Source organism: Sycon ciliatum, chromosome 2, assembly GCF_964019385.1.
Source record: "Sycon ciliatum chromosome 2, ocSycCili1.1, whole genome shotgun sequence".
Taxonomy (NCBI): domain Eukaryota; kingdom Metazoa; phylum Porifera; class Calcarea; order Leucosolenida; family Sycettidae; genus Sycon; species Sycon ciliatum.
In genome coordinates, this window is record NC_088644.1 from 26,741,386 (window position 1) to 26,769,139 (window position 27,754).

General features: G+C 46.2%; 3 protein-coding genes across 3 annotated transcripts; 1 reads left to right on the forward strand and 2 right to left on the reverse strand.

The window, feature by feature from the left end:
- Positions 1-2,346: 2,346 nt before the first annotated feature.
- On the reverse strand, positions 2,347-3,635 carry LOC135809432 (electron transfer flavoprotein subunit beta-like). The gene has a single exon (XM_065322783.1). The coding sequence runs from the start codon at positions 3,505-3,507 to the stop codon at positions 2,743-2,745; it is 765 nt and encodes a 254-aa protein (XP_065178855.1). The 5' UTR covers positions 3,508-3,635; the 3' UTR covers positions 2,347-2,742.
- A 272-nt stretch (positions 3,636-3,907) lies between these two features.
- Positions 3,908-18,318, forward strand: LOC135809433 (inositol-pentakisphosphate 2-kinase-like). The gene is made up of 14 exons (XM_065322784.1): positions 3,908-4,410; positions 4,509-4,583; positions 8,224-8,310; positions 9,616-9,682; positions 10,450-10,536; positions 10,856-10,950; positions 11,769-11,923; positions 12,860-12,932; positions 13,660-13,692; positions 13,944-14,062; positions 14,698-15,113; positions 15,519-15,571; positions 16,288-16,376; positions 17,132-18,318. The coding sequence occupies exons 1-14, from the start codon at positions 4,318-4,320 to the stop codon at positions 17,307-17,309; spliced, it is 1,620 nt and encodes a 539-aa protein (XP_065178856.1). The 5' UTR covers positions 3,908-4,317; the 3' UTR covers positions 17,310-18,318.
- Positions 18,319-19,022: 704 nt separating this feature from the next.
- On the reverse strand, positions 19,023-25,434 carry LOC135809434 (SH2 domain-containing protein 4A-like). Its single transcript, XM_065322785.1, has 7 exons — positions 24,690-25,434; positions 23,951-24,026; positions 21,870-22,112; positions 21,463-21,614; positions 20,998-21,087; positions 20,510-20,627; positions 19,023-19,833 (listed from the first exon to the last, which is right to left on the reverse strand). Exons 1-7 carry the CDS (start codon positions 25,064-25,066, stop codon positions 19,768-19,770), a joined length of 1,122 nt encoding a protein of 373 aa, XP_065178857.1. The 5' UTR covers positions 25,067-25,434; the 3' UTR covers positions 19,023-19,767.
- Between the last annotated feature and the right edge of the window lie 2,320 nt (positions 25,435-27,754).

The following is a 27,754-nucleotide window of genomic DNA, read 5'->3' on the forward strand; positions in this document are numbered from 1 at the left end:
AAAGCGGCAAGTGTGGTTTTCCAGATGCAGATCAAGAAGCAGTGCACAGCCAGATATGCGGAGCTAGCCCGCGCGCGTGTGAATCCGTTACACAACTGCACCGTAGACTCGTACTCGTAGTACACGCTCCACCACCGCTCGCGTGCACCACATCGCGAATACCGCGTACCGGTGTACCATGCACGTCGAGTCTAGCGTCTACGTCACGTCGACGTCTGGGCTTGGGATGTGCGTGTAGAGTCTACGCCGTGCGCTTTGGCCTGTACCGCGTAGTCGTAAGCTGTAGCATGCATGTAGTCACATGTGCACAACGTCACAAGACTACAAATAATTCAAAGGACTCAAAAACACAGAATTCTTGACATCTTTTTTCCCGCGCATTCTGGACTACAATAATAATTACATTGTATAGCATAGCATACTCTTGATACTGATTGCAATTTCAAATTTGGACTTCACGGAGAATTACTCTTGATACTCCCAAGAGTACATAACCATGAAAACCCCCAGCTGGTTATGTACTCTTGATACTCCCTATATATGATGTCATTTGATCATTTGATTTATGTTTTGGCAGAGCATTCTATTTCCGGCATATGCGAATACCGGTATGTGGGTTGCCAAACTTGCCATTGTGCGGCTGACAATTGCCGCGGAAATGCATAATAACAAGAGTACACATTATTTGCACTCTGTGCATGATATAATTATAGATATAGGGTTGTACGCAGCCCAGCTTTGGGTACAACTCTCTTGTGGTCACTTTGCACTGTTTGCCAGCATAACCTTTTGAACCATGTCACGTGATGTGAATTTTTGGCGCTGCGGCTCTCGCAGCACAGCATACAGGTTGTGCAGGCAGTTGCACACTCTTGGGGGTTATGTACTCTTGATAATAATAATAATAATAATAATAATAATAATAACTAACTCCCTGATATTGTGATACCAAGAGTCGAGTCAACAAGTGTTTATGCACTCTTGGAGTCTTGCTGATACCAAGATTACTAGAGTGCATAAACTGATACATATAACATGTACATCCACGATACAACATGGTACAATATGGCAACGGATTATTTTAAGAAGGAGGCACATTTATGCAGTCTCTTTTCCGAGAGGATTTAAGAACGCACCCTTAGATAATTATGGAGTTGGCTTGCCGAGCCAACTCCATGATCATGAGTGGAGCATTGTCTCGGAAAAAATAAAACCACCGTCTCCAATAACAGCACAGTCTGTAACACATGTAATAGCACACAGATAGCTTTCACCGAAATAATTACATAAGCCTAGGAACCCCGGCGGCTCTTCACTTGAAAAGTGCCGGTATCAGGGCAGGGGCGTCGGACACGGGTACGGTACGGTCACTACGGTATTGACCGTACCACTCCTTTCCCAGGTACCCGTGAATTGATAAAAAGCACTGATTTGGACTCTAAATTTCCAAAAAAATTGGCTCAGCCACCCCTCCCCCATGAGTAAATTGCACTTTAGGTGGATGACCGTACCGCACTAAATTACTTTCCGACGCCCCTGTAGAGAGAGAGAGAGAGAGAGAGAGAGAGAGAGAGAGAGAGAGAGAGTACAATTTTTAATTAAATGTCCTTAGGTACTCTTGCCAGGCTATAAAATTGGACTATTTTCAAACTCCTTGGAGGTCATACTGAAGTTTCGCTGCATGTACACAAATATGAAGAGACTACTCGTATGTCGTCTTGGCTATAATAATGGTGTCATACTCCCTGATATCCGAGTGATAATATTATTATCACTCGGATATCAGGGAGTACATGGATTAGATATTCCAACTCCCTGGACCAGTGGTACCCTCAGTCTGTAGTCTGATGCGGAGTCGTACCACTCCTTACAGACAATGGCATGTGTTTTTTTGTAGTACTGATGAAACCTGGTTTCGGCGACCACACCACATGGCATGGTTGAGAGGCCAAGGCAACCCTTGACCGTTACACACCAGTTCAATGCCAAAAAAGGGTTGCTCCCACCCTGCAGCTCGCACTGATGAGGGGTGAATTCCCGGGAAAAAAAGGAGCAGGGATTGGTGCTTTCTTGTAGGTTTGCCGAGTGGAAGGTTCAACGGATTTCTCGTGTGCTCTGGATGGCAGTCGTGAGTCAGTCAAGCCGGCGGGAAAAACGCGAGTTCCAGGGTGGGAGCAGCCAACTTACTACTTATCAATAAAATCAGCGAAACGGTTGCAGCGGTATTTGCACTGAGGTGGGAATTTCCCATCTGTGACTCTTTGCACGTGCGTCTGAAGCGCTCCAGCAGACATGTACATCAGACCTGCTTTGAGCTAGTACTCCACACACAAAACAGTCAACAGGTTCGAAGCAGTGTCTTTAGTTTTACATGGTTTCCATGTTGCCGAACCTTAAATGACTGATTGTATTGTCTCAACATCCCAGGTATGGTGCCTGGGCATATCTTGAACAAAGGCAAGATGAGTACTCTCGCAAACGTTGCTACTCACAACTAAATGGAAAGTGCAGATCACCTGTGAGATATGGTTAGCCGATAAGCTGATCATTACGGTAACAGCTAAGCCACTAACAATAAATCGTAATCGCTTCAGCACTACATGTAATGGTCACAGTGATCCACACTATTCACAACTGGGTTTCATTAGTTTTCCGACATCATACAACTTGCTCCCAAAGGTTCCAGCAGAAATTTATAAAAAGAAAATAGCATCAGTCCGGAGCTCCCATGTGCAGAGCAGCTCATAGAGCACCCTTCTCTTTCAACTTCTGAATAAGGTCTGGCACACTCTCGACTTTGCTACCAGCCTGGCGCACAGGCGGTTCACTGACGCGAACTGTGCTGACTTTTGATGCTACATCAACACCCAGATCACCAGCAGACATCTTGTCCAGGGGCTTCTTCTTAGCTTTCATAATATTGGGTAACGTGGCATAGCGGGGAGTGTTAAGGCGCAAGTCAGCAGAGACAACTGACGGCAAGCGTACCTGAACGGTCTCCAGTCCACCATCGACTTCTCGGACAACATTCAGCTGCTCACCATCAACATCAATCTTAGATGCAAACGTTCCTTGTGACCATCCCAGTAGGCCTGCTAGCATCTGACCAGTCTGATTGCAGTCATCGTCAATTGCCTGCTTCCCTACAATAACTAGGTTCGCCTCCTCTTTTTCGACCAGCTTCTTCATGATCTTAGCCACTGCCAGAGGCTGCATATTCTCATATTCAGCGCCCTCAACGTTTACGTGAATGGCTCTGTCTGCACCCATGGCTAGGGCAGTTCTCAGAGTCTCCACGCACTGTGCCGGACCACAGCTGAAGGCGACAACCTCCGAAGCCAGCTTCTGTTCTTTCAACTGCAGAGCCTGCTCTACAGCAATCTCATCGAATGGATTCATGCTGTGCTTGACTCCTTGCGTGACAACTCCAGAGCTGTCGGGCTTGACTCGGACTTTCACAGCATAGTCAATCACCCGCTTGCATCCAACCAAGACTCGTAGCGACATGATTCTTTCTTGCCAAGCTACTCAACTCGAGCAGTCCGCCAAACTCAAGACCCAACTAACACTTCTCAAGGCCAAGACAAAGCATCAGAATCGACTCTTCAATCGTGGTGTCAAAATATCAAAAAAGCAAGAGTCACTCTGACCTTTTCGATGAGATTTTTGCGGGCAAGTGCACCAATCATGGTAATGCAGTGATCTAGCGCGCGCGTCGATGACGATGAGCCAAAAACTGCCAGTCCACGACACCACGATCACGAGACTACGCAGTACGAGTGCGACCTGAATCAGATTTTCAGGTCGGGGAGTCGGTATTTGACGACTCCTCCTTGCAAAGACTTCAATCATGATTGTCGTTTTCATCTCGGACAGGAGGATCCACGCCTCGGCCTCCACGGAATTGAAAAGAATCACGAACCAACAGAACTCCTCATAAGTCTAGAAAAGGTTGTTTGTACTTCTTGCCCATGTCGGATGCCTGTTTAACACCGACCACCAATCCGCTCAAACTAAATACTCGTATGAGGCTGTTGTTTGCTCCAGGCAGTACGATTATTTTGTTAGACGATTGTGACTGGATACGTCAGGATTTGTGTAAATTGTTCAGTATGCAGCTGAAGTACAAACTCTTCGATGTTGTGTCGAATTGTTGAATTATCTGCGAATGTAGAATGATGGCAATAAAGTCCTACTACTAGTACTACTAAATTCTTGGTGGAAGCTGCCGTGCACACAGGCTATTGGTACAATCTGCCGACGTATCTCTTCATATTCAAGTTTTGGCGATTTGAATTCCCAACCTCAATTATCACAATGGCGGAGATTAACCACGATAGTGCATTGCAGGTGGCTGACTGGGTTTATAGAGACGAGGGCCACGCCAATATCATCATAGCGAGTCGCTCGGTACGTACTGAATGGCCAATTCCGTCAGCCTGATTTCAAATTATTTGTCGATCAATTACGGGTCCTCTGTTCCACCTACATTTTTCTTCACTCTTTAGTCACGGGACGTATTGAGGTTGCGGAAGTGTGAAATTTCCCACTCACCATCGCAGCAGGAAGTGCCACAAGCCAAAGTACGTACCAGTTCTCTCTCGCAAATAATTAATTGTAGAAAATTACTGCTAAAACTGAGGTGTGTATTGAAAGCTACTGGCAATTTTCTGCCATAATGCACTTGGAGGTTAAGAAGCTTTCTCGTCCTCTGTATCATTGTCACGACCAGCTTCAACTCACGATAAATCCTGCTCGATGTGTTGTATTGTTTCAACCATATACTCTGTGTATTGGTGCATTTATGGCATGCCCTTGTCATGATCATACAATGGACGCATTAGATTACACGTTCTGGACCCAGATTTTTTTATTATTCTCGAATGACCAGAATGAATGGATTGCGCCCACGTAAACGAAGACCTGGAATTTCTCGTGAATTCGTACTCATGATCAACTCGACAAAACCGTGGAAAGAGTTCATAGGCTGTGTTTACATGAGGCGTTTCAACCCGGGTTGAGTTCGACCTGGGTCAGATTTCAACCCACCATGCACACAAAATGAATGGCGCGTTTACATGACGCATTGCGCTTGACCCGGGTTGAAGTTTCGCCCCGGGTTGATTTCAACCCCCCCCCCCCCCCCCAAGGGGTGGGTTGAAATCAACCCGGGTCAAGAAAATCGTACAAACGTACTTCTGTGCGTATCTCGCGCCAGGTTTGAACAGCACTGCACATGCAAATTTCGCGCGAACGGACTCACGTGACCATACAGGACTCTAGAAGTGGACTTTTGGCGGCATATCAGTATTTGACCCGGGTCAACTGTCTTCATGTAAACGCTCACCTATTTTGTCTATCGTTACTAGTATCGTACAGACTTTCAACCCGGGCTGAACTCGACCCGGGTTGAAATTTCTCATGTAAACACAGCCATATACAGTGCTGCCAAACCGTCCGATTTTTGAAGGCTCTTCCAAAAACCGGTCCGAAAAAGGAAAGGTCCGAAAAGCAGCCAAAAATGCCACAGATCAGTATACCAGGTATACTTTCCTATGCAAAAGTCCTGTATTTTCACTTTTCAGCGCAAGTGAGGCACAAATCACTGTCTGTACATGACTTTGTCACTTTGTGCTTCTAAACAGGTATCGGTAAGCTAGAGCTTGGCTGTGGAAGTGCAAAGTACAGACTGTCCGTGTAACATACCTGGATGGCATGTACATGTACACTGTACGGTGTGTGACCACACTTATGCATTGCAAATTCATGACAACTAATGTCAGTAGTGAGTAATGTTACTCTGGGGTGCTATATCGGTTACCATGGCAACGAAGCGAATTTTCATGGTATTTTTGGTGATTTTTGAATTCTCTGGAAAAATTTGCTGAGAAGAAAAATTCACACCCCGTGGCCAGCCTTGGCATATACGGTATAACATTATTACATAATGCAGCAGACACGCGCACGGTCAAGAAAGTGTACATCCAATGCATAAATTCTGGCGGGTTCTAGTCTAGCCCACTTTTATTTTTCGCGAACACGGCAGTTTCATAAGCCTTTTGCGCGTTGCACAGATGCACGAAATCCCGTAGAATCCCGTAGAACCTAATGGGTGTTGACTGTGCAGGACCCTATTGTGTTTTCTGCTATTTCCGCTAAGAAATGGGACCTGAAAGCATTTCAAACGAAAACCTTTTCTGACAAAGACCTAGCTAGTCATTTGTTCTAACCAAAGTGAAGAAGCTGGAAAAGGGATTGTTTGCCATTAATTACGAGGCTAAAATTGGTCAAATGCGCATGCACAGCACACAATGAACACCCAACCGGGTCTGTACACACGTTCGTCCTAGTACTGAGCTTCGTACATCTGCACAACGCGCAAAAGGTCTATTCTTATTTGATGGTACAGTCATACATGTACATTTACGCAGATTTATACTTCTGAGTGTACATTACGGTTTCCGTTCTTATCTGCAAAAACGCAGCCTAGACCATTCTTAAAAATTGGTGATTCTAGACTGGCCGTTCTTCGGTGCTCCGTTCTTCTCGTGAAATTTTTTATTTATTTATTACAGCATCTCATAGCACAGTGAGAACACCGGCCAATACAAAGAGAGAGGGTGTTAGCCAACCACGGCAAGGAAGGGAGAAGGGGAGGAGAAGAAAAAAAAGGAACCGGCATGGATAAGCAGTGATTGCAACAAAAATGAGAAACACAAAATCAAAGTCAAGGCGCGACAAGGCTCTTAAAAAGGCGGAGGGAAGAAAGGTCCTTAGCTTCTTGGGGAAGTGCCAGCCATGCAGAGTACGCAATGAAAAAGGGAGAGTGAAGTAGAAAGGAGGACTTAGGTTTCGGAAGGGAAAGGGAGTTTCTCGTGCTACGGGAAGAGAACCAGTTGAAACAGTGGAGGTGAGGTGGACACAGATTGAGTTTGAGAGAATGGATAAGGGTGACAAGATGTGAATTACGTCTCTTAGACAAAGGGGTAGTGACTAGTGTCAGCAAGGGCATAAAGGATGGAAGATGGAAGCATGCGGGGTTTTCGGAGGAGGATTTTGAGAACTTTTTTGTGGTGAATTTCGAGCTTGGCAGCACGGGTTGTGGAAATTCCAGCCCAAGCAGTATTCTGCATAATCAAAAATGGGGCGTAGGTAAGCTGAGTAAAAGAGGAGTTTACAAGAGATTGGGAGATGGTAACAGTGAGAAGAGAGAATTCCTAAAGATGAACTTGATCGTTTACATATGTAATCGGTGTGGGGTTCCCATGAAAGATTAGAGTCAATGAAAATGCCAAGATGCTTATGGCTGGAGACTATGTCTATAGGCTGGGGGAAAGTGGGATGGAGGAGGGGCGGAACATCGGGCTGAGAAGGAAAGAGCATGATTTTAGTTTTAGACAGATTGGGCGATAACCGCCAAGACGACATCCAGGAAATTACTCTTTGAATCCCGTTAGCTAGGTTACTCATCAGGCCAGTGATGTTAGGAGATGCCCGTAGGAGCGTTGTGTCGTCTGCGAACAGTGATGTGCCCTGGGCAGCTGCGGGCAGATCATTGACGTATAAAATAAAAAGAAGGGGGCCGAGGATGGAACCCTGGGGAACTCCGGATAGTACTGTTGTGTCGGCCGAGGACGTCCCATGTACCGTGACGTACTGCGTTCGCCCAGTTAGGTAAGATGTCAGCTATAGCAGGGGATTGCCGTCTACAGTAAATGATCCACGAAGCTTGGCCAAATCAGCGCCCGACAGTACTGTACTCCCGCTACTGATTTGTAGGGGTGAAGCGAATACGAATATTGACTATCCGAATATTCTTCCTGTTAACGAACGAACGAATATTCGTTCGTTTATGACTTCTTCAATGATAAGTTAATAACTGATAACATGTGGTCGGTTTTCTGCGATAATCAAACAAGGGATCACGCCGACATCGACGCGCTGCCACAGAGCGATGATGAGGAGAATCTCGATGACGCTGAATCGGTGACAGAGACTGCGACCGGCACCGGTACAGCAGCAGGAACGAAGCGAAAGCCCTTCCAGCCAAACATGCCAGAGGATGTAGCAGAGCGCTGTGTGAAAGTATTCGTATTCGTTCGTGCTGAGAGCGTCTATAACTAGTTACTTGTGAATTTATGACCTCTGATTGTATATCATGTACTAATATAGTGCTGATACTACTCTTGTTTTTGTTTTTGTGTGACCGTATTTTGGTTGCAGGTGGACACATCGAAATGGCAGCAACAGCTAGAGTATCAGAACTTTGTAATGCGACCACTCATCGGTCCCAAATATGTCCCGTTAGCGGTGCGTCCTTTTTTTAAATGTACATGTGTGCACATATCGTGTACTTTGCCTTGTTGTCTTGATGATGATCGTGTGTATGTTGCAAAGAAGGATCCACGAGCGGGATTCGAACCCGGCACCCCTGTCTTTCCGGGACAGTGCCCTACCGATTAGGCTACCGGGGATCGCACACACCCGTAGGTCCTTCCTGCGCCTTCATTTCCCGTGGTTACCGCCAGTTTCTTTCTGGGAACTTGTTCTTGCGTTCATTCACCTGAAAGGCTGAAAGTAGATCAAACTGGCAACGCTTACGCATCAGCTATCCGAACTTCAGTCATCCAAGCACGTCAATCAACCCCGCAGGAAATTCTACGATACCAGCTGAATATGATCAACTATCAAGAGTACATGAAACCAGTGTGCAGGTCTGATGGGTTGCTGCCACGGCGAAATTCCGTGATTACATCATTTTAGTGATGTGGTACGAACAAACAGGATCCAAGCAGGTCTCTCTCTCTCTCTCTCTGCACAACTGCAGCTCAGTTGTACGCACTACGCCGCTTCTCGCAATTTTTAGTGTCTGTACTTTTCACTAGTCCAAGCAGGTGCAGGCCCCATGGTTCTTAGATAACTGAGGCAGCTTTCACAGGCTTCACTCTAACCAAAGCTGTGAACGCTTCCTGCTGCACAGCACTCCGGGCGAGAAAAAGCGCGCCACAGGTTGTTCTGTAGGCACACATCACATCTGAGCATTATATTCGGCTATATGATGGGCAAGTCTACATTCACAGGATTGGCCTTGTTGAGATTTATCATGAACAGAGGCATGCTTCAATCGTATCCGAGTGTTGGGCTACAGCTCAGGGGCACGATTATCGTGACTGTGGACATCACATTTATCACTGAGTGGATTATTCGAAATATAATCTCGAGAGATTTTTGCTTTCTTCTTCGGTTATAGAAGTTTTTGAGTTTTGAATTTCCCCTTTCATGCAGTATATTGACACTGCCAAAAATAAGTCTGTACACATTACCAGACAGATATAATGTACAAACTTGGCTTGCATGCTTTTTCACGTACAACATACAACTTGTTCATAATTATAAAGCATGTTCCATATAGGCATTCATCCATATCTGACTGCTCTTGTTTTATCGACAATTGTCCCTCTTGCCGGTTCCACAGTGTTCTCCGTGTGGATTTCGTTGACGTGAGCCTCTCCCGTCGTATGAATGCTCGCGGTAGCTTTTTATGGCTTTCTTCCTGAGCAGTCTGTCGCTTGACTTTTTCCTGTTTCTTTGCTTTGTGTTTTGCATGGTGTGCAGCATTTAGTACAGCTGCCGGAAGGCTTTGTAGATGATGTCAACAAAGCTTGTCTCTCAAGAAGACCAGGTAAATGACCATTGCGTGATTTTTTGTAAGTAGCACTCACTCCCTAAGTCTTCTTCAGTGTTCTCTGTGGCAGGACGATGGTGGACTGTACTTCATTATTTATTAGACACCCTTAGCAAACAACGTTATGTTGTAACGGTATTACCGTAAGGGGGAAAATATCGTGATTTGGACTCGACCTTTAGCAAGACGCACGCTATTTTTAGTACGCTGTTGCCACGAGAACAGCTTTTACTTCGCGCGGTACAACTATTTATGTCACCATATACGCGATACAAGGTGAAATGCGTACGGACTATGCAATATTTGGCCGAAAAACGTACCGTTGATCACAACGATAAATCAGCCCCCATAACGTTTTTACGCTGCAGCTTCAACGCTATTTGGGTGATCAAGGTACGAGTACCGTAAAAAATAGCGTTACCGTTGTTTGCTAAGGGTGTCTATTTATTTATTTTGTACTGTATTTTCCTGATTTATAAGTCGAACCCCACTTTCAGGCTTGAGCCATATTGTTTCAAAAACTTTCAATATATTAATATTATTTACATCAGTAAGATGTCACACTCGATTGTAAGTTGCGTCCCCTTCTTTGCCCTTGAAGTTTAGTGTAAACAGGTGCGACTTATATTCGGGGAAATGCGGTAGTTGTATCTGCGTGAATGCAGAAAAGCCTTTTCAGTGAAATGTAGTATGGTATGCTTCCAGCATTGTGGATGTTCCTTAATCTGTTTACTGTCGCTGGTGGTAATTTTTCGATTGTGTAGCCATTCGACTCAACAAGGCTGGTGACCCATCATGGCAGTGTGGGATTCTTCTGCCGGATGTAGCACTCTTGCCAATAATGAGTAATGGTGAGGATGTGAACACATGCCAGTATCAGATGAAGTGATTCATTTGCTTGGGTTTCTTAAGGCATGCTTTATTTCTCTGTGTGTATGTGTACGTGTGTGCGCGTCAGCCTGTGTGTGTGTGTGTGTGTGTGTGTGTGTGTGTGTGTGTATTGTAAGGTGTTCACTCGATAAGACCGGTGTGTGAGACATGTTGCTTGAGATGGCTGGTTTCATGTGGTTTCTTCTTGTAGTGGCTTTACTATGCCGGTCGCTTTGCAGCATTATTACTTGGCCCTTTGTCCGAAACTAAACTCATGTTTGACTTCCATTTTGACTGTAGGTTCTCCAACATCCTCGTGCAATCCCATGTCTAATGGAGTTCGTGGGGATGTCTCAGTTGCTGATCCACCTCCCACTTTTTGCATTGAACTAAAGGTAACTACAACTGTAGTGGATGACCATACCGTGTATGCCTGCACAGAGACATCTATGCACGCCCGTGTATACCCAGTACTACTACTAGTACTACTAGTACTCATGGTCACTTGTACAGCCTTGCGAAGTGTTGAACTTTGTAATTCCAGCACCCAAGTTCCCATACCTAGATAATTTGCACTACCTCGGTGCAATCACCAGCAGCGATGGGCGTGTCTGAGTTATGTGTATGTGTGCTTCAGTCTGTGTGCACACTGGCCGGTGGTTTAGCGTATTGGGATAGGGAGAGTGCATTACCATGAGATCAACAAGGAGAGAAGTTTGTTGTTCATTATGCTGTCAAGACCTGTTTAGTGTTGCTCCCTCTGGCACGACAGGGCATGAATTTCTCTTGTCTTGCCGAATAGATACTAAATCTTCCCGTGCATGTACTGTGTATTAGGCGCGTAGCTCACATGGGGACCAGGGGGGGGGGGGGGGGGGGGGGGGGGCACATGCACCCCCTAAAAATTTCGACCTAGGTTCAGCATGCACATAATAACCATGAATGACATGCACCAGTCATCCTACACATATGCGGCCGTGCACCCCCTAAAAGGGGAACCAGCTACGCCCCCGTACAGTATCTTTTCCTTGCAAGTTGCATTGATTCGTATCTGACAGTGATTTTCTTTGTTGGTCTTCTCTCTCTCTCTCTCTCTCTCTCTCTCTCTCTCTCTCTCTCTCTCTCTCTCTCTCTCTCTCTCTCTCTCTCTCTCTCTCTCTCTCTCTCTCTCTCTCTCTCTCTGTGTCGCTGTCTCTTCTCTCTCTCTTCCTAGCCAAAATGGGGCTTCTTGCCGGTTTCTCCACATGCGTCCGGAGGCGATGGAGTCAAGTACACACATTGTCGCTTCTGCATGTTTCAGTATCTGAAAGTGGCCGAGGGCAAATGGACGCGTCGCAGTCTCTACTGTCCTCTTGATCTATTCTCAGGGTAAGTGTGGACTGTTCAGAGTGATGTTGCTATATCTCTGCCAAGGGTTTGCATGGACAGTAGACCAGGTGCACAATGTCATTGTGGTGTCATCCACACACACTTTCTAAAATGGGTGCTTTCAAGAGTGCTCTTGGTGCTTTGCAAATCTAAAAATAGTGCAAAGCCCCTTTCATCTTTCAGGTCTGTACGAACTTCTTTACTGTTCACCCGGTCTTTTGCGCTATGCATTGCCTATGGGCAAAGTGATCTGCTTTCATAAGCTGTCATACTTATCCGTTTGGAGGCATCTGACCCCCATTGATCCTTTTGGGTCCTGGCATGCTTACAGCCGTGGGGAAATCGGTCAAACTCGGTCGCACTTGAACCGTGAGATTTAATTTATTAGTACAGTCGTCCCTCTATAAACGAGCACAATAATCAGTAGCCGAAATCTCCTCTTTATACAGGGTACCCCGTAAGAAGGCCTTAGGCCTGTGGGAATGCCCTATTATAATTTTTTTTCAAATAATAAATAATACACTTTCGGATTATAAAAGGACCACTGTAATTTGCTAAACCCTCACCCACACTGCATCGCTCACAGCCCCTTTGCTGCAAACGAGTCAAATTTACAAATTTGAAGTGCACGACACATCCCAGTCAGCACCAAAGAAACCATGAGTAGTGCAGCGTGAGAGCGATTATTGATGCGTGAGTGGTTGCGTTGGAGTTTGCGTACGTTGAGAGAAAAGTATGAATTTGTCTTTTATAATTGGAGTGAAGAATGGTATTTCTCTCAGTTCTATTATACAAGTACGCTTGTACTTGGGACTTTGCTGTCCTAGGCTGAAGTACTAGTAATGCACAGTGCGCTTTGTTAGTACAGTTTGCTGCCTTTGCGTTCGTTGTGTAATTCCATTATCCCTGCTCTTTTTGCCTGTCACATCTGTCCAGCAACCCTGCTCGTATCCGTCATGCCCTGTATTCCATACTGCAAACACCACAGAATAACATCAGGATACTCAAGGTATGTATAATCATGGTGCAGACCCAACCATCCTTATGTAACTTATTGCTTAGCTACAAGAGATGACTGTAGACCCTACACGATGGTAGCGTGTCGATGTTCTATTTCCGTGACGAACCCCTCTTGAAAAGAGAATTTAGAGCGCGTTGTGGAGTGGTGGACACTGGAGTGGCTGATCCTCCTTTGGATGCATTTAATCTGTTCACCAGGAAGGTAGCCTGCTACCCTTCCATCAGCACTGCATTGCACTACCGTCTTCAAATTGAGAAAGTTTGCAGAGAAAGCCATGGCAACAAGCACCGGCGGAGGATGTCTTTTGGGACAATGAAAATAAAATTGCTGCATCCGCTTTAGCACGCAGCAAGTTTTCAGGCTCCTAGCCAATAGTAAAAAACCCAATCTACACCGGGAGATTGCAGCACAAGTAACGGATGTATCACTCACCTTGTCCTCAAGACCAGCATTGAGTCCAGCTGCCTGAACGTCCTTGATGATGCCTCGTAGAATGACATGTATATTTGCAATGGTTTTGACTTGTTCATCACCATAATCATGACAGGAGTGCTTCTTATTCACCAGCTAAATGCTCAGCTCTCAATCATTCATGACCCAGCAGTTGATGCAGACTGCCATCTCTGTCATCATGACTTGTGGAAAACTATGGCCAATCCAAAGCGCTGACTGTTGCTGCTTCCGGTCCTGCTGCTCCAATGTGTGTCTCGTACAGGATGCAACACAAATCTTCAAGGCGAATTCCAACGTAAGCTCTTGCTCCTGCACCTGATACTTTGTAGCACTCATGCAGAACATATATATGTACTCCTCTCTTGCATACTACCTGCTTGGGCGTATAATTATTACTCAGCAGATCATTTTGTCGTCGTGAAGACCAGGGGATTTGTCCTTTACACCGTGTGTGTGTGTCGCCGAAGAAGAAATAACACCACTGTACTTCTAATGGACTGCACTGTTTCAGAAGTTCTTCTTGTCGTTCTTGCCTTTCCTTGTTAGGGCATGGCATCGCAGGAAAGCTGGGAACAACTGCAGGAGGCATGCAGTGGACTGCCTGAAGTAGTGTCCGAGGATGAAGATCGCTACTACGACTTCCTACCCGAGGAGTTCAAGACACAGTAAGACCATGCTCATCTGTTGAACGGTGTCCCGCTGGGCCCCGCTGGGCTGCCACACGCTACAAGTTATTGAATGACGATGCCGGAAAGTGGTTCTGTTGTACGGAATGAGATGGTGTTGGAAGAACTTCTGGCTTTCCTTTGCAGGCTGCACTTCTTGGCTGATACACTGCACTTCTTGGCTGATACACTGCACTTCTTGGCTGATACACTGCACTTCTTGGCTGATACACTGCACTTCTTGGCTGATACACTGCACTTCTTGGCTGATACACTGCACTTCTTGGCTGATACACTGCACTTCTTGGCTGATACACTGCACTTCTTGGCTGATACACTGCACTTCTTGGCTGATACACTGCACTTCTTGGCTGATACACTGCACTTCTTGGCTGATACACTGCTGTTCAGAATACTAGTGCATGTATTAGGCAGTGGTATCAAGCCTAACTTCAGGTTAGGAAGCGATACCACCAGCAATGGCTCTACTGCAAACTCCCCATGCACACGTGTAGGCGAATGTGTGTCTGTGTCTGTGTGTATACCTGCATGCACTCGTTTGCATGTTAATGTAAATCTGCTGTTGATGGCTAACACTTGCCCCTTGAATATATTGTATTGCCTCCCATGTACAGATGCCCCAAGAATGTGGGTACTGTCCTACACATCGTTCAGCAGATACTGCTGCACGATGGGCATAGGGGCCATCACGTCCTTCCCCAGAGCAAGTGGAAGACGCTGCGCAACATTCCCATCTGCCAAGCGGGTACCTTTAAGGACGTGTTGCTCGCGACAAGCTCGCAGTCGAAAAGCTCGGCATGTGCTGGTGATGAATCGAGTCCAAGAGTAGCAAGCGATGATGTGGACATATCACCATGCGGTGGTGTACTAGCTTCTGTACGTCTTGCACAGATGTTGGATGACATGGACATCGAAGGTATATTTCCTCTCGTAACCCGCATCGGTGCACTAAATTCCACTCGGTGGGAGCAGTGGGGACTAAATGGTCCCTACACCAGCGGGGCTTGGACACAACTCTCCACAGAGTTAGGTGAGCATCTGCCCATTAGGTTGGTGCTGAGAGTGTTAATATTTCACTGTGTGTACACAGGACTGCATTTGTAGTATGAACTGCTGTGAACAATTGTGCATTGATGCTGGTACTACTGCTGCTACTGCTGCTACTGCTGCTGCTGCTGCTGCTGCTGCTGTTGGTGGTGGTGATGGTGCTGCTGCTGCTGCTGTAGGTGGTGATAGTGCTGCTGCTGCTGCTGCTGTTGTTGCTGTTGTTGTTGGTGGTGGTGCTGCTGCTGCTGATGCTGTTGGTGCTGGTGCATCTTAGTCCTTGCTTATGCAATTTCAAGTCCATTATTGGAGCTATTGAGCCCAATCCTAGTTTTTGATATGTTTCACATTACAGTCTGTTTTGCCACTGGTGTCCTCATGTATGCGCTAGGTCGTCGTTGTGAAGATGAAGATGATGAGACTGACGAGTTTGCTGTGAAAAAGGTACCGTATTTTTCCGGTTGTAAGTCGACCTTTTACGACTTAAAATAGAAGGAGAAAGGGTGGGGGTCGACTTACAACCGGGATTCGACTTATAACCGGGAACTATGAGCATCTTACAAAAAATGACCTGCACTGCATGCACGAGTGCAACATGTTTACACATTTTTGCCAGTTTATTGGCCTTTTTCAAGGATTGGGACGTTACACCCTCCAATAAGGAATGTTTGCATGATTTGTTGATGTGTTAGCAGCAGGACGTGGTTAGTAGTGCTTCTTTGGGTGAACACTTTAAAACGCAGAATTGAGACCTCCAGATACGGGGGTCGACCTATAACCGGGGTCGACTTACAACCGGTAAAATACGGTAAGTGTCATTGTTGGTCTGCCATTCAAACCCCTCTGCCTCCTGCCATGGCTTTGATGAATACAGGAAGAACGGGCGCCGAAAAAGCACTTCGTCGAAGAACACTAACCGGGCTGGAAAATGCACAATTTTTTAAAAGAACAATCCTGGCTAGTTTTTCGGATTAAAAAAACCCACATTTACAATGTACATGTATGACCTTGTACTGTTTTCTACGTGTTTTCATGATTGCGGAATAAGAACAAAATGACTTTAATTTGAACAGTTCAGAGCAATGCTAGGCTGCACCTTGAGCCCTTGCGTTCTTCATCGCCATACCTTACTGTACCGCTTTCCTCATTTCTGTGTGCAGATTCGACAGTTCTCAGCTGCTTGCACAGCGAAGGATTGCTCTATTATGGTATCATTTCAGCAGTGTACACCTGGCCTACATCAGCCCGAGTAAGTGGCATTCAAGAGTGCATGTTTGTATGTGTATTTTGTTGTCATGTTTTATGTTCCAGTCCTGCCTGGGAGCGTTTTTTTTTTTCAGCCGTGCTGCTACCCACAGTCAGCACGGCGTACTGTACAGCCAAGAGTGTGCAATTGCCAGTGGGCAGCTGTCAGGACTCCTTTTTCAGAATTACTAGTGCGCCATTTTTGATGATGTAACCACTTCCATACGTGCGTTCGAGATCCAAGGTTGAACGTGCTCGGTTCAGTTTTGTGTATGGGGTGCAGTATCACATCACGAGAATGTTGTATTTCCGGCTGAAAGCGAGTGACGCAGATTTATGTGGAGTTGCACGCTCTGGGGAGGTATGTACTCTTGTTACAGGCGATTACTTGTTATGGCTCATCATTGTGGTTGTACTATCCCCATGACATGTCGATCATGTGTTCACCGGCTGCCAGGGCATGGCCAGAGCAGCGTGAATGGGGGGCTGCTTATTTGATGGACAAAATGTCTGAGATACAGTAAACCACCTGTCAAGGCGACCACTCGGACAAGGCGACCACCTGTCCTAGAAGACCACTGCAACCAGGACCAAGAGATGCTAGTTCCAGTCAACTGACCCTGGATTAGGAGACCACCTGGTAATAGAGACCATGTTTTGAAGGTCCCTTGAGCAGTCGTCTTAGACAGATTTCACTGTACTGCGGAGCTTCTCGTGAAGTGACGCTGTACCACCTGCTGTGCTTTTCTTTGCCTTCAGGGATCGCACTGTGGAGGTGGTGACGTCAGCTGGAGTTCAACGATATGCCTACAACATCGCTGTAGTCGACCTGGATATCAAGGAGTTTCAGCGCGTCAAAAAGTACTTTGTCGAAGACCACCAAGTAGTCAGTAACTATGTGGCTGCCACCCAGTCTAAACAGGATGCTCAAGTGTAGTGAGTATATTTTTAATCAGCTGTTGATACTAGCAGCTGATTTTCTTTGGATGACTCGCCAGATCAGTCTCTGAGCAGAGTTTGTAGTGCGCCAGCCTATGGCCACTGTCATGGCAACAAGCTCTCAGTGGCCACATACGCTCACTGATCATCGCTCGATTTCCTGTGTGGAGTTTGTCGTCACAGGATAATGCAAATAGTCTTTGTATTTATGGCCTGTGGGCCGTTCTATTGGTGTCTGCCAGTTCTGGTGAACTACCAGATGGACTGTTCGCGAGTTGCTATCTAGCTCAATTTTTGTATGATTTTCTTGCTTATTTTTCGATTTAGTCTTTCCCAGTTCACGTAGTGCCTCGTTGTCTATTATATTCTCTGCATTAGTTGCCGAACATTCACACCAATACTTCTTTTCTTCCCAGCACATTGTCATGCTGTTAGAAATGAACACGTCTCAATTTCTTTGACATTATATGCTATTGTTACCCGGAAAGTTTCGTTTTCCTTGGTTTTATCCTCCAAGCAATGTAGAATTGTATGTATTTGGTGGCTTGGCGAAAGCTACAGCCGGCATTAGCTAGAGGGCGGCAACCGCCTTCAATGTCTTGTCATGCGTCCGTGCCACCGTTTTCATTATTCCCATCACATCATCGACTACCGGTCGTTACGTTATCAGTCACTCTTTAGGAAAGCGCTCCCCATACCAGCATATGGACAGTTTTATTCTGAGTCAGTGCATGTATTCTGTAATTGCTGCCATTGCTCATCAGCACAGTTTCAACCGATGCGTATGTTTAAAACCGTGTGAGACAGTTTGCCTCGTGCTACACATCAAACCTGGATCTTTTTTACCGCACTTGTTATGATTACTGTATTCTATATTGTAGTGGCTGTGGCTGGCTCCACAGTGGATACCAATTCTTTTGCATTCTAATTATTATTAGCATCTCTGATGTTTCTTCTGCGTTCACTCTCCCTTGCCGTGCTAGAATCTAATCGGATAGTGCCAGTGACGCTGTGTTGTGTGTGTGAATGCAGTGCCCTTGTGTACAATTCTAGTCTGCTCCTAATCTAGCTTGAAGAGTAATCTTGCAAAATTGACAGTATGGCGTGGGCTGGCACATGCTTGAAACACTAAAATAATAATCTAATGGGACCTGATCATCCATTTCCAGCTTCAAGAAGTTCTGAGTGTTTAGATCAGGGAGTAGTACAATACCATTATTGTACTACTCCCTGGTTTAGATCTGCGGATCGTAGGCAAGCATGGCATCTGTTACCAATGTCGCATGCAGTCATGTCTTGGTCACTGTCCCCTTGGAAAAATGCGATTCCGCGGTCGCGGCAAATTTCGCAGAAATTGCTATCACCCGCGGAAAACACGGAATCTACACTTTTGCCCGCGGAATTTGACTTTTTCAGGGTAAATTAGTAAAATTACTACTCAGAAAGCAGCAGAAAAACTACCTCGCGATCTGTTGGAGCACATTATGCTCTTGCCAGTGTGGGTGAGTGCAGGATCTCCAAAATTCTTCACTCTCATGTCAGTTTGTGACTGCAAAGGATAGTGTGAAAAGTGCTCCTTCATGCAACTAGTTGTCATATCCTCTACAAGGAGGGTGAAAACTTGCAGAAAGTGCCGCAGATTTTGATTTTACCAGTTCCACAGAAAATGCCGCAGAAAACCCCCCTTTTCCCCGCAGAATTTGCCGCGGAATTTTGAATTATTGGCCGCGTTTTCCCAAAGGGACAGAACTTGGACTTTTTTATTATAGCTTGTAGATATTATGATAGAATTTGAGCTGAATCAAAGAAATCTGGATATAGCAGCGGAGAGGAGGCGTCCAGATGGTTAGTCTGTTCTTCGAGACGGCAGTGAGTATGTATAGCTGGCGTGTCAAGGGTAGAATACTTGTGTGATAAGGGAGAAGTGTATAGGCAGATTGAGGAAGGCCAGGGCCAGACATAGCAGTATTGTAAATTAAAGTGCAATGCTTTATAGAATGTACAAAAACCACTGGCACCAAGATTATAATTATGTAGACGATAGTTATGTGCAGGTGGGCATTTTCAAGGTACCATGGTCCTCTTATCCTGTCAACGCATGTCCTGCTGTATGTACAGGAGAAATTACGCAGGACAAGTGCAAGCAGTTGCACGCAATAAGAGCAAATGGAAAAAACGCCTAGGTGTGAATGTGCAGCATAGGTCAAAAGTGAAATTCGAAATTTGTGAAAATAAAGTCCTAACAAGATTTACTCGTGGAATAAGATAAAGATGTTGAAGACTGCATTAGTGCACTGAAGTAAGTGTGCGTGTGTGAGTTGTACAGCAAATGGGTCTGCACTGGCTGGCACATGCATGCATTCAATATAGGCCTGTCAGAAAGCAGCAAGGGACTGCAGAAGAAAATTAAAAATCACCAGCTAACTTAAAGTACAATGCGTTCTGTCAAGAATTGGTCAGTACATAGCCGTGGCGTGATTGAAGCCTTCTGTCAGCATGTCTCCACTGCTATTTAGATCGTTCTGTAGAAGGGGCAATGGAGAAAATGTGCAAGATACATACAAGTGAGATGTACTGCACCTTCATCGTAACGTTATGTCGAGTAATGATTCTATTTGCTGCCCTGGGATTAACCTGTCCGACTTGCGTGCATGCAGTGTCGCATGGATGGAATCTATGCAATATGGAAGCACATGCCCTAACTTGGTCAGGCTGCCAAGGCACTAGTCAGCCAACAACTGTTTCGCGAGAAGTATAGTACTGGTAGGCATTGAAAGGATCAGCAGTTCACTCTAGTTTTCAGCTAGCAGGCATATAAACAACATGGTGCAACGTTCGGTGTGAGGCGATTCTTATCAGATGCACACACCAAAATAGCACCCCAGTGGAGCAATTGGTATGCACGGGGGGTCGAGGAAACCGACGTCCGAAAATACACCACCCACTGACGCGACTGAGGCTACTGTCAGACCAACCGAATACAGTATTGGCAGCAGTGTACGTGGATTCCCAATTTGGAAATGACTGGCATACTGGTATTGGTGTCTTCTAGTATTTTGGCATTTCAACCTGTACATGTAGTTAGTCAACTGCCATAGCTACTAGTAGACACTGACACAGTTATCAGTGTTATTCATACTGTATACTGTAGTACATCAGGGGTTGACCACTGTCCTGCACTCTATCCATACCTCTTACCTGATAGAAGTGGCTGATGAGGTCGTGCATGGAGGCGTGGATTTTCGGATTGGTTCCCAACTGGAACTCGTTCTCGTCTCGCTGCGTGATCATGAAGTGCTTCATTCCCGCACCGCCCCTGGAGAGAGGATGCACACAAGCACCACGAGCACAGGACATGTTGCTCATACTGTATTGCAGGACTGTGGTGATCTCAGTCAATGTCAACGACAAAGAGCTATCACTGGCTGGTACTCTAGTATGGCGTGTTCATCGTACTACTTGTAGGACTTTTCTCCGGCGGCATGTTGTCAAGCCAGAAAGTCTGCTACCCTCGATTCTAGATGCACCAGCAGTTCTCACCAGTATCACCAGTAGCAGTTCAAAAATTTTAATGGAGATATTAATTTTTTTATACTTCAAAAGTGTCAGATAATATCTGACACTTTTGAAGTGTATAAGAGACCTCCGTCATTAATATAGCAGCACAAGTGACACCGTCGACTTACCTCACAGACAAGGAGTATCCCAGATGTCGCTCTCCAATTCGAACCAAGAATGTCCCGACGGGCTGGTCCTTTAGTAGACCATCAGCCTCTCTGTGCAAGTCAGTGGGGAAGAGGACAGAGTGTATTTGTTATTACCTGTGACAAATTACTGCATGTCAAGTTGATAAGAGGCATGGCACGCCCCATGCACACGTGCCCAGTGGCAGGCTGTGCAACATCAATTTCCCAACAGATACCCACACTGTCCCAAGGAACACACCACTTTCAATAAAGCTGTCAATGAACTGTTGGTGTTGGGAAGAAGTCACGTGAAGGTAGTGGATTTCTCTCATCCCCAGTTTGGTTTGCTTACAATGCCACATATTCATAAAAGCTCTTAAATGAGAAGCGAAAATGGTTTCAAATCGCACAGTTGGAACAAGTTTCTTCGTGGGCCTGGTCTAGTACAAGTCGTACAATGCTTACTTTCTGGTGATGACACCGTGAAACCACTCTGTTGGTACGCCATCCAGTTTTAGTAGCTGCCGCCCTGTGTTGCCGCTTGTCATGATGCTTGCCTGTGGCGGTGTGATGCTGGAAGACACCACTGGGGCACCATTCGATACACCGCGGGACTTCTGCGAACCGAGCAAAACAAGAAGCAACAGGGGAATGCATTCATGATGCCATCCGTGATTGACCATTGCATAGTGATGGTCTTCCACCTAAGCTGTAGCTACTGCCCACCGGGTGAGCCTCTTTCTTGTATGAACTCACAATCAGCACACTGGAGTAAAATCAGCATACATATTGTTGCATCAATAAACAAGTTTCATACATATGCTAGTATAAAGTAACCATTATTTATCTGGTGCTTTCAAATGTACACTTACGGAGGATGACAGCGACTCCGATGGCACACTAACTCTTGGTTTCGGCCGTGGCGCTTCTTTGGGCAGCTTTGGAGAAGCACGGCTCGATACCTTTGGGCTTGGCTTCTGCGCCGTCGATGGGCGCTGCGCACGGCCAGGGCTTCGTGAGGCTGATGGTGCCTGTGGCAGCCTAGGTTTCGTATCCTCGTAACCAAGCCTCCGCTGGACGTCCACCGGAGGAGCCTCCTTGACACTTTGCAGTTTCTATGCAGGGAACATCAATCAAAACACACACAGGGAGAGAACAATTTATACATTTCCATCTCCAAACATTATAATTATGCGGCCTTGACTCAGGAGGCCAGCAATAGCTCAGCATCTGAGTGCACATAAGGCTTCAAATAATGTCACGAGTAATAAGCTAGCTCTTCACTGGAAGTCTACTGTTTTGTTAGGCAGCAGTACTCCCAGTGCTCCCAGTGCAGCAGTACTCCCAGTACTCCCAGTACTCCCAGTGCACTTTGCCTGTTTCCCTATTGGAAGATCAATGGAATTATATTGACCCTCCCCTTTCATGGTTAACTGGGACAATGTATTCTATAGTGTGCCTCAGTTGACTGGACCATCAGGGTTAATGCATATGGCCTCAGTTGCCACCACTCCACCAGATATCCCAGGACAATGACAGGTTGCAAAGGAACTTGCAGCCAATTCCTCCTCACACCAGGATTGTCACCAGAGCAGTAGTCAGTATTAGGCTTTGTTGATCAGTCAGTGCAATCATGAATGTAGTGTTGTACACTTGAACGTACTGCGTAAGGCTTTGTTGTGTTGCATTAGTGCATCATCATGAGCTAGTCCAGGGCTATCATGACTGACTGAGGCTCTGTCAGTACATGTATAGGGCTTAGTTGTGTTGCACAGTGTGCACTGCCGCAATCCCAGTAAGGCAGCAACACTGAGCAGTGCGGCATGGCTGGTAGCACTGTTGGGTTAGCCCAGAGTTCTAGAGCGCGCACTGCCAATCTCCAACATCCTACAGTTATAATAATTGAGTTTGTCATACAGTTTTACGTAGCTCAGATAGGGACATCATGGATAGCAGGTCACCCCATAACACCTAGGAATCTTAGTAAGTACAAGGACCCAACTGGCTGCAGCTCCATAGCTGTGGTGAAGGCTGCACACGACCCCTGTCAACACGTCTAACCAGTAATGACGCAGTTTGCCTCCGCAGCCGCATGCTGTCCACACTTCTCCTAGATCCTGACCACTGAGGCCTTATCGTCATAAGGATGGGGGTCTACACTGAAGTCCCCGGCTTTCCTAGTAGTATATTGCTGTGACACTTGTGAGTCTGTGCAGTGTCAGCCTATCTAAAGCAGTTGATGGGTAGTTTGACAGGGTGCATACAACCTGAGGCTGAGGCAGGCCAGGCCCAGTGCACTGTCAACCTCAACTATGCGGCAAACATTGGCACTCCATCTGTGAACCATCATACATTGGTATTAATTTATTGCAGATATTTCTTTCTACATTCATGTGTGATGCTTGGTTGTATGCCAACTCATTCATTTGGTGACAGCAGAGGAAAGTGGGTTTGAAGGCGAGCACTCAAGGTAAGTAGGCAAGAAAAGCCAGAGGTGCACACTGCCATCAGGGAGTCCCGCTACACTGTAGATCTACTACACGCATGTGTCACACTACTAGCTTGGTGGGATGACCCAGTGCATGCACACCATCAATCAGGTTTCTATTCTCATACAGTTCAAGGTAAATACTTAGAACAATGAATGGTCTAATTGGTAAGAGGAAATGAGAGGACGCACGTTGCACGTACTACTTCTGTACTAGTACTAGTAGCCACTAGCCAGCTCAGCCATGACCAGCATGCAGCAAAAGCCAAAGGCACATAAGTTTATTTTTTTATTTATTTTTTACAAAAGTATACCAGTAGTACTGCATACACATAATAATATGTACAGTCATATTTCACTACATGCAGCTGCTGGGACTTGGGAGACACGTATCTGTGCAGAGTGACACAACTGGCGATGATAAACTTCCCAGTAATGCCCAGACCGAAATCCGCCCTCACTCACCTGTATCACCAAATCGTCCAGGAAGTTTCTCTCGTTCGGCAGTGGAGCTGGAGGCCGTTCTTCATCTGTCGCCACACTACATTGAGTATAAACAACAACATAACACAGTTACGTAATTACATAAGCGAGACCCTATGATCCCATGGTCAAACAAATCCTGGCAAACAAACACGAAAGGAGACTGCCAGCGTGTACAGAGAATATTGATTAGTGAATGCATTGTTCTAACTGCCAAAGCACTTATGGCGAATCCCACAAACGCACAACACCGGGGAAATACGCGTGCCAGTTTGCACCTCTCGAAAATAGATCATAGCCATTGCAGTAGCATGGACTTAGCGCCTAGCAAACTGCCCTGCGCACAAAACTGACCAGGCAGTCAGTTAGAGCGTGAAACTAATTACTTGACAAAGTGGTGGCCAAAATCACAAAATGAAATTGACTTACTAGTACACATCAATAAGTATTACCAATCTATTCTGCCATCAGTCACCACACGGCTATTACATCTACACGATGTGTGAGAGGTGTACAACTACAATTATTGTAACACTCCACATATATGTACATTCTTTAGCAAACAGCGCCGCACCACCGCCTTGGCGCATGTAGCGCTAGAACAGTAGAAGCAGAAAATCGCTCAGAAACAGGTCTTCGCGCGCACAGCAAAATATAATCGCCACGATATTTGAAGACAAAACTACATTGTAGAATACACCGTCCGTGTACGGCAACATACCTTGCTGTGTTCTCTCCCTGCGATGCTCCTTGCAGAAGTGTAACATAAGCCGGTTGGATTTCCGAAAACTGAGTCTCCAAGAGATCTTCTGGCAGAGCCTGACCGAGCACGTCTAAATTCTCGTAGCGCGGAATCTGCTCTTCGCCGTCGACGCTACAAGAGTGGTGTAGGCACGATCGTGCCATCATAGCAGATCTGTCCGGACTTCTAGTAGTGATCAGAGCAACCACAGTGCTTCCACCACACGCGGTTAGCTGTCCCGGCTGCTGCCGGTTGACGAAATGTTTTTCAGCTGCAGAATGCCCCACTGCCAATCGCTGCTGTTGCACTTGTTGCGCAGATGAACGGAAAGAGCACGGCATAAGCTGAACAGCCATTTGTTTACTCGATGCTGCTCAGCGCACCGTGATTCAGATGGTCTTTCTCCTACGGGTCAGACTGGGGGTATCCACCTACTGATCTGTCTATAACTAGTATAAGTCACAAGTGTGGCTGCACCGCGGCAAGTGATCAGAGCTGATGTCCGGAAGCTCGAAATCTAGGAATGAGAAGGAAGGAGATACTGATAGTGATGCACTGATAGGGCAGTGTTGATATTCGCGGTCCTAACTTTGCTTTGCTTCACTCCGGGAAGAGCGCTTGCATTTGAGGATGTAGCAAGGGACACAGACAGAAAACTGGACCACCGACGGCGACGACGTGGACTCCTAGGGCATGCAGGTATTAATATTCACAACTGTTCGCGCTCCGCTCAACTGAAATCAAGGAAATACCCGGCAAAAATCAGTCCAGTCATTTTGCCATCGTGCTGCTCAGATGATGCTTCGCGCCCCACCTGCACCTGCGTGCAAAGAAGCCTCACGAGACCAGCTTGGGCGCATGGGGAGTGGAGTGCGCAGCGTGACGCAGCCAGCATACCAGGTAAGTGACAGAAAGCATTGGTAGTGACGCAAATGTTCATGATGCTAGCGGTTCGATATCTCTTTGACTGAAATAATATTCCGCGATGAAGGGTCACGGGTTCTAAAACTACCTAATCATTATGTACTTGAAAAAGTTGACAACTACTACTGAAGTACAGTATTCATTTAAAAAAAATGAATGGTCGTCACAGGATACTACCATTGGTACAGGTGTGCATAGCCTTGCATGAGGTGGCAATGCCACAAACCTCCCAATTATTTCCAACTAGTGTGGTTACAGTCAACTTTGCGTATAACGACACTCGGCGGGGCATCAGAAAAGTGTCCTTATTCGCGAAGTGTCCTTATACCCGAAGTCTCATTATACATGTATGTATTACAGTTAGATGGTACTTTGCTCTGGGCATGGAAATGCTGTCGTTATTGGTGAATTGTCTTTATATCCGCAGTCGTTATTCGCGAAGTTGACTGTACCTCCCCCCCCCCCTCCCCCCCCCCCCCCCCCCCCAGAACAGACAGCAGGAGGTTATCAGACGTAAACTTGATTATAGATGTTAGCCCCATCCCTCACACAAACAAGTCAACAAAGAGGCATCTTTGGATTGAGGAGTGCTGGTTTCGAAACAACTGGTTTGAAGCTCAAAGTAGAGCTGGTGTTAGCTCAGAGCAGAGCTGCTGTTAGCTCAAAGTAGAGCTGCGGTTAGCTCAAAGTAGAGCTGCGGTTAGCTCAAAGTAGAGCTGCGGTTAGCTCAAAGTAGAGCTGCTGTTAGCTCAAAGTAGAGCTGCGATTAGCTCAAAGTAGAGCTGCTGTTAGCTCAAAGTAGAGCTGCTGTTAGCTCAAAGTAGAGCTGCTGTTAGCTCAAAGTAGAGCTGCTGTTAGCTCAAGGTAGAGCTGCTGTTAGCTCAAAGTAGAGCTGCTGTTAGCTCAAAGTAGAGCTGCGGTTAGCTCAAAGTAGAGCTGCGGTTAGCTCAAAGTAGAGCTGCTGTTAGCTCAAAGTAGAGCTGCTGTTAGCTCAAAGTAGAGCTGCGGTTAGCTCAAAGTAGAGCTGCGGTTAGCTCAAAGTAGAGCTGCTGTTAGCTCAAAGTAGAGCTGCTGTTAGCTCAAAGTAGAGCTGCTGTTAGCTCAACGTAGAGCTGCAATGCTAAATGGATGTAATATAGCGCAAGGCAGAGCCGCAGCAAATAGCTAGATAACACCAGTTGTGAGAGTGGACCCGGTTAGTGGGTACGATAATATTATGATGGTGTGAATAAGTTGGATAGGGAGGGATGGTGGGAAAAGAAACACTGCTGAAGCACGATCCGTTGTCTGGAAGAGCACAACAGGGCAAGCAAGATTTGTTTTTCTTTTCCGCAAAAATGGGCTGGTGCCATTTGTGATTACGCAGCAAAACAAAGCGCATGACGTCAGTCTTGAATGCAGTACAAAGCAATGCAGTGCAGTGTGTGCGCTAGTTCGGATTGTTGCTAACAAGTACTAGCACAGCTAGTACACCAATAGTAATAATAGCTAATGCAGCAATGTGCTAGCAAAGAAGTCACTGACAGCTGAGCATGCGTATGCAGAGTCACGTCTAGCCAGGGAAGAATAGTGGGGGGGGGGGGGGGGGAGGGGGGCAGGGGAAACAGTTGCCTCGTAACCCATTGTTCCGTTTTCCAAAAGTGTCTTGCCATGCCAAATGCAAAGTTCTGGGATGAACCCCCGACTTCACTCCACACAAATGTGCCATTGTGAACCCTCTAGTAGTGACTAGAGACCGCATTTTCGTTGAATGGCATGAAAAGACACAAACATAAGTCATTGACGAATAAGTGGGGGGGGGGGGGGAAGGTGCTGCGCCCCCTACCCCCCCCCCCCCCTTTGGCTAGAACTAACCGTAGCCAGCTCATTCGGTGATACAGTCTTCATGGGGTTTTCCTCAGTGAAGCTTTTTGACCCATTCACACCAGTGGATTATACAAGCAAGGCTCTTTGCTTGCCCATGATTCGCGTGCATCCACTGATCATAGTGCATAGGTCGACAAACCTTTGGGACAGGTGTTCACAGGTAATTTAAATTTCTGAGTCTCTGCTCAAATACATTGTGGGTACGGTAACAGCGTTCCGAGTGCACGTCGAGCTAGTGCAAGTACATACAAACA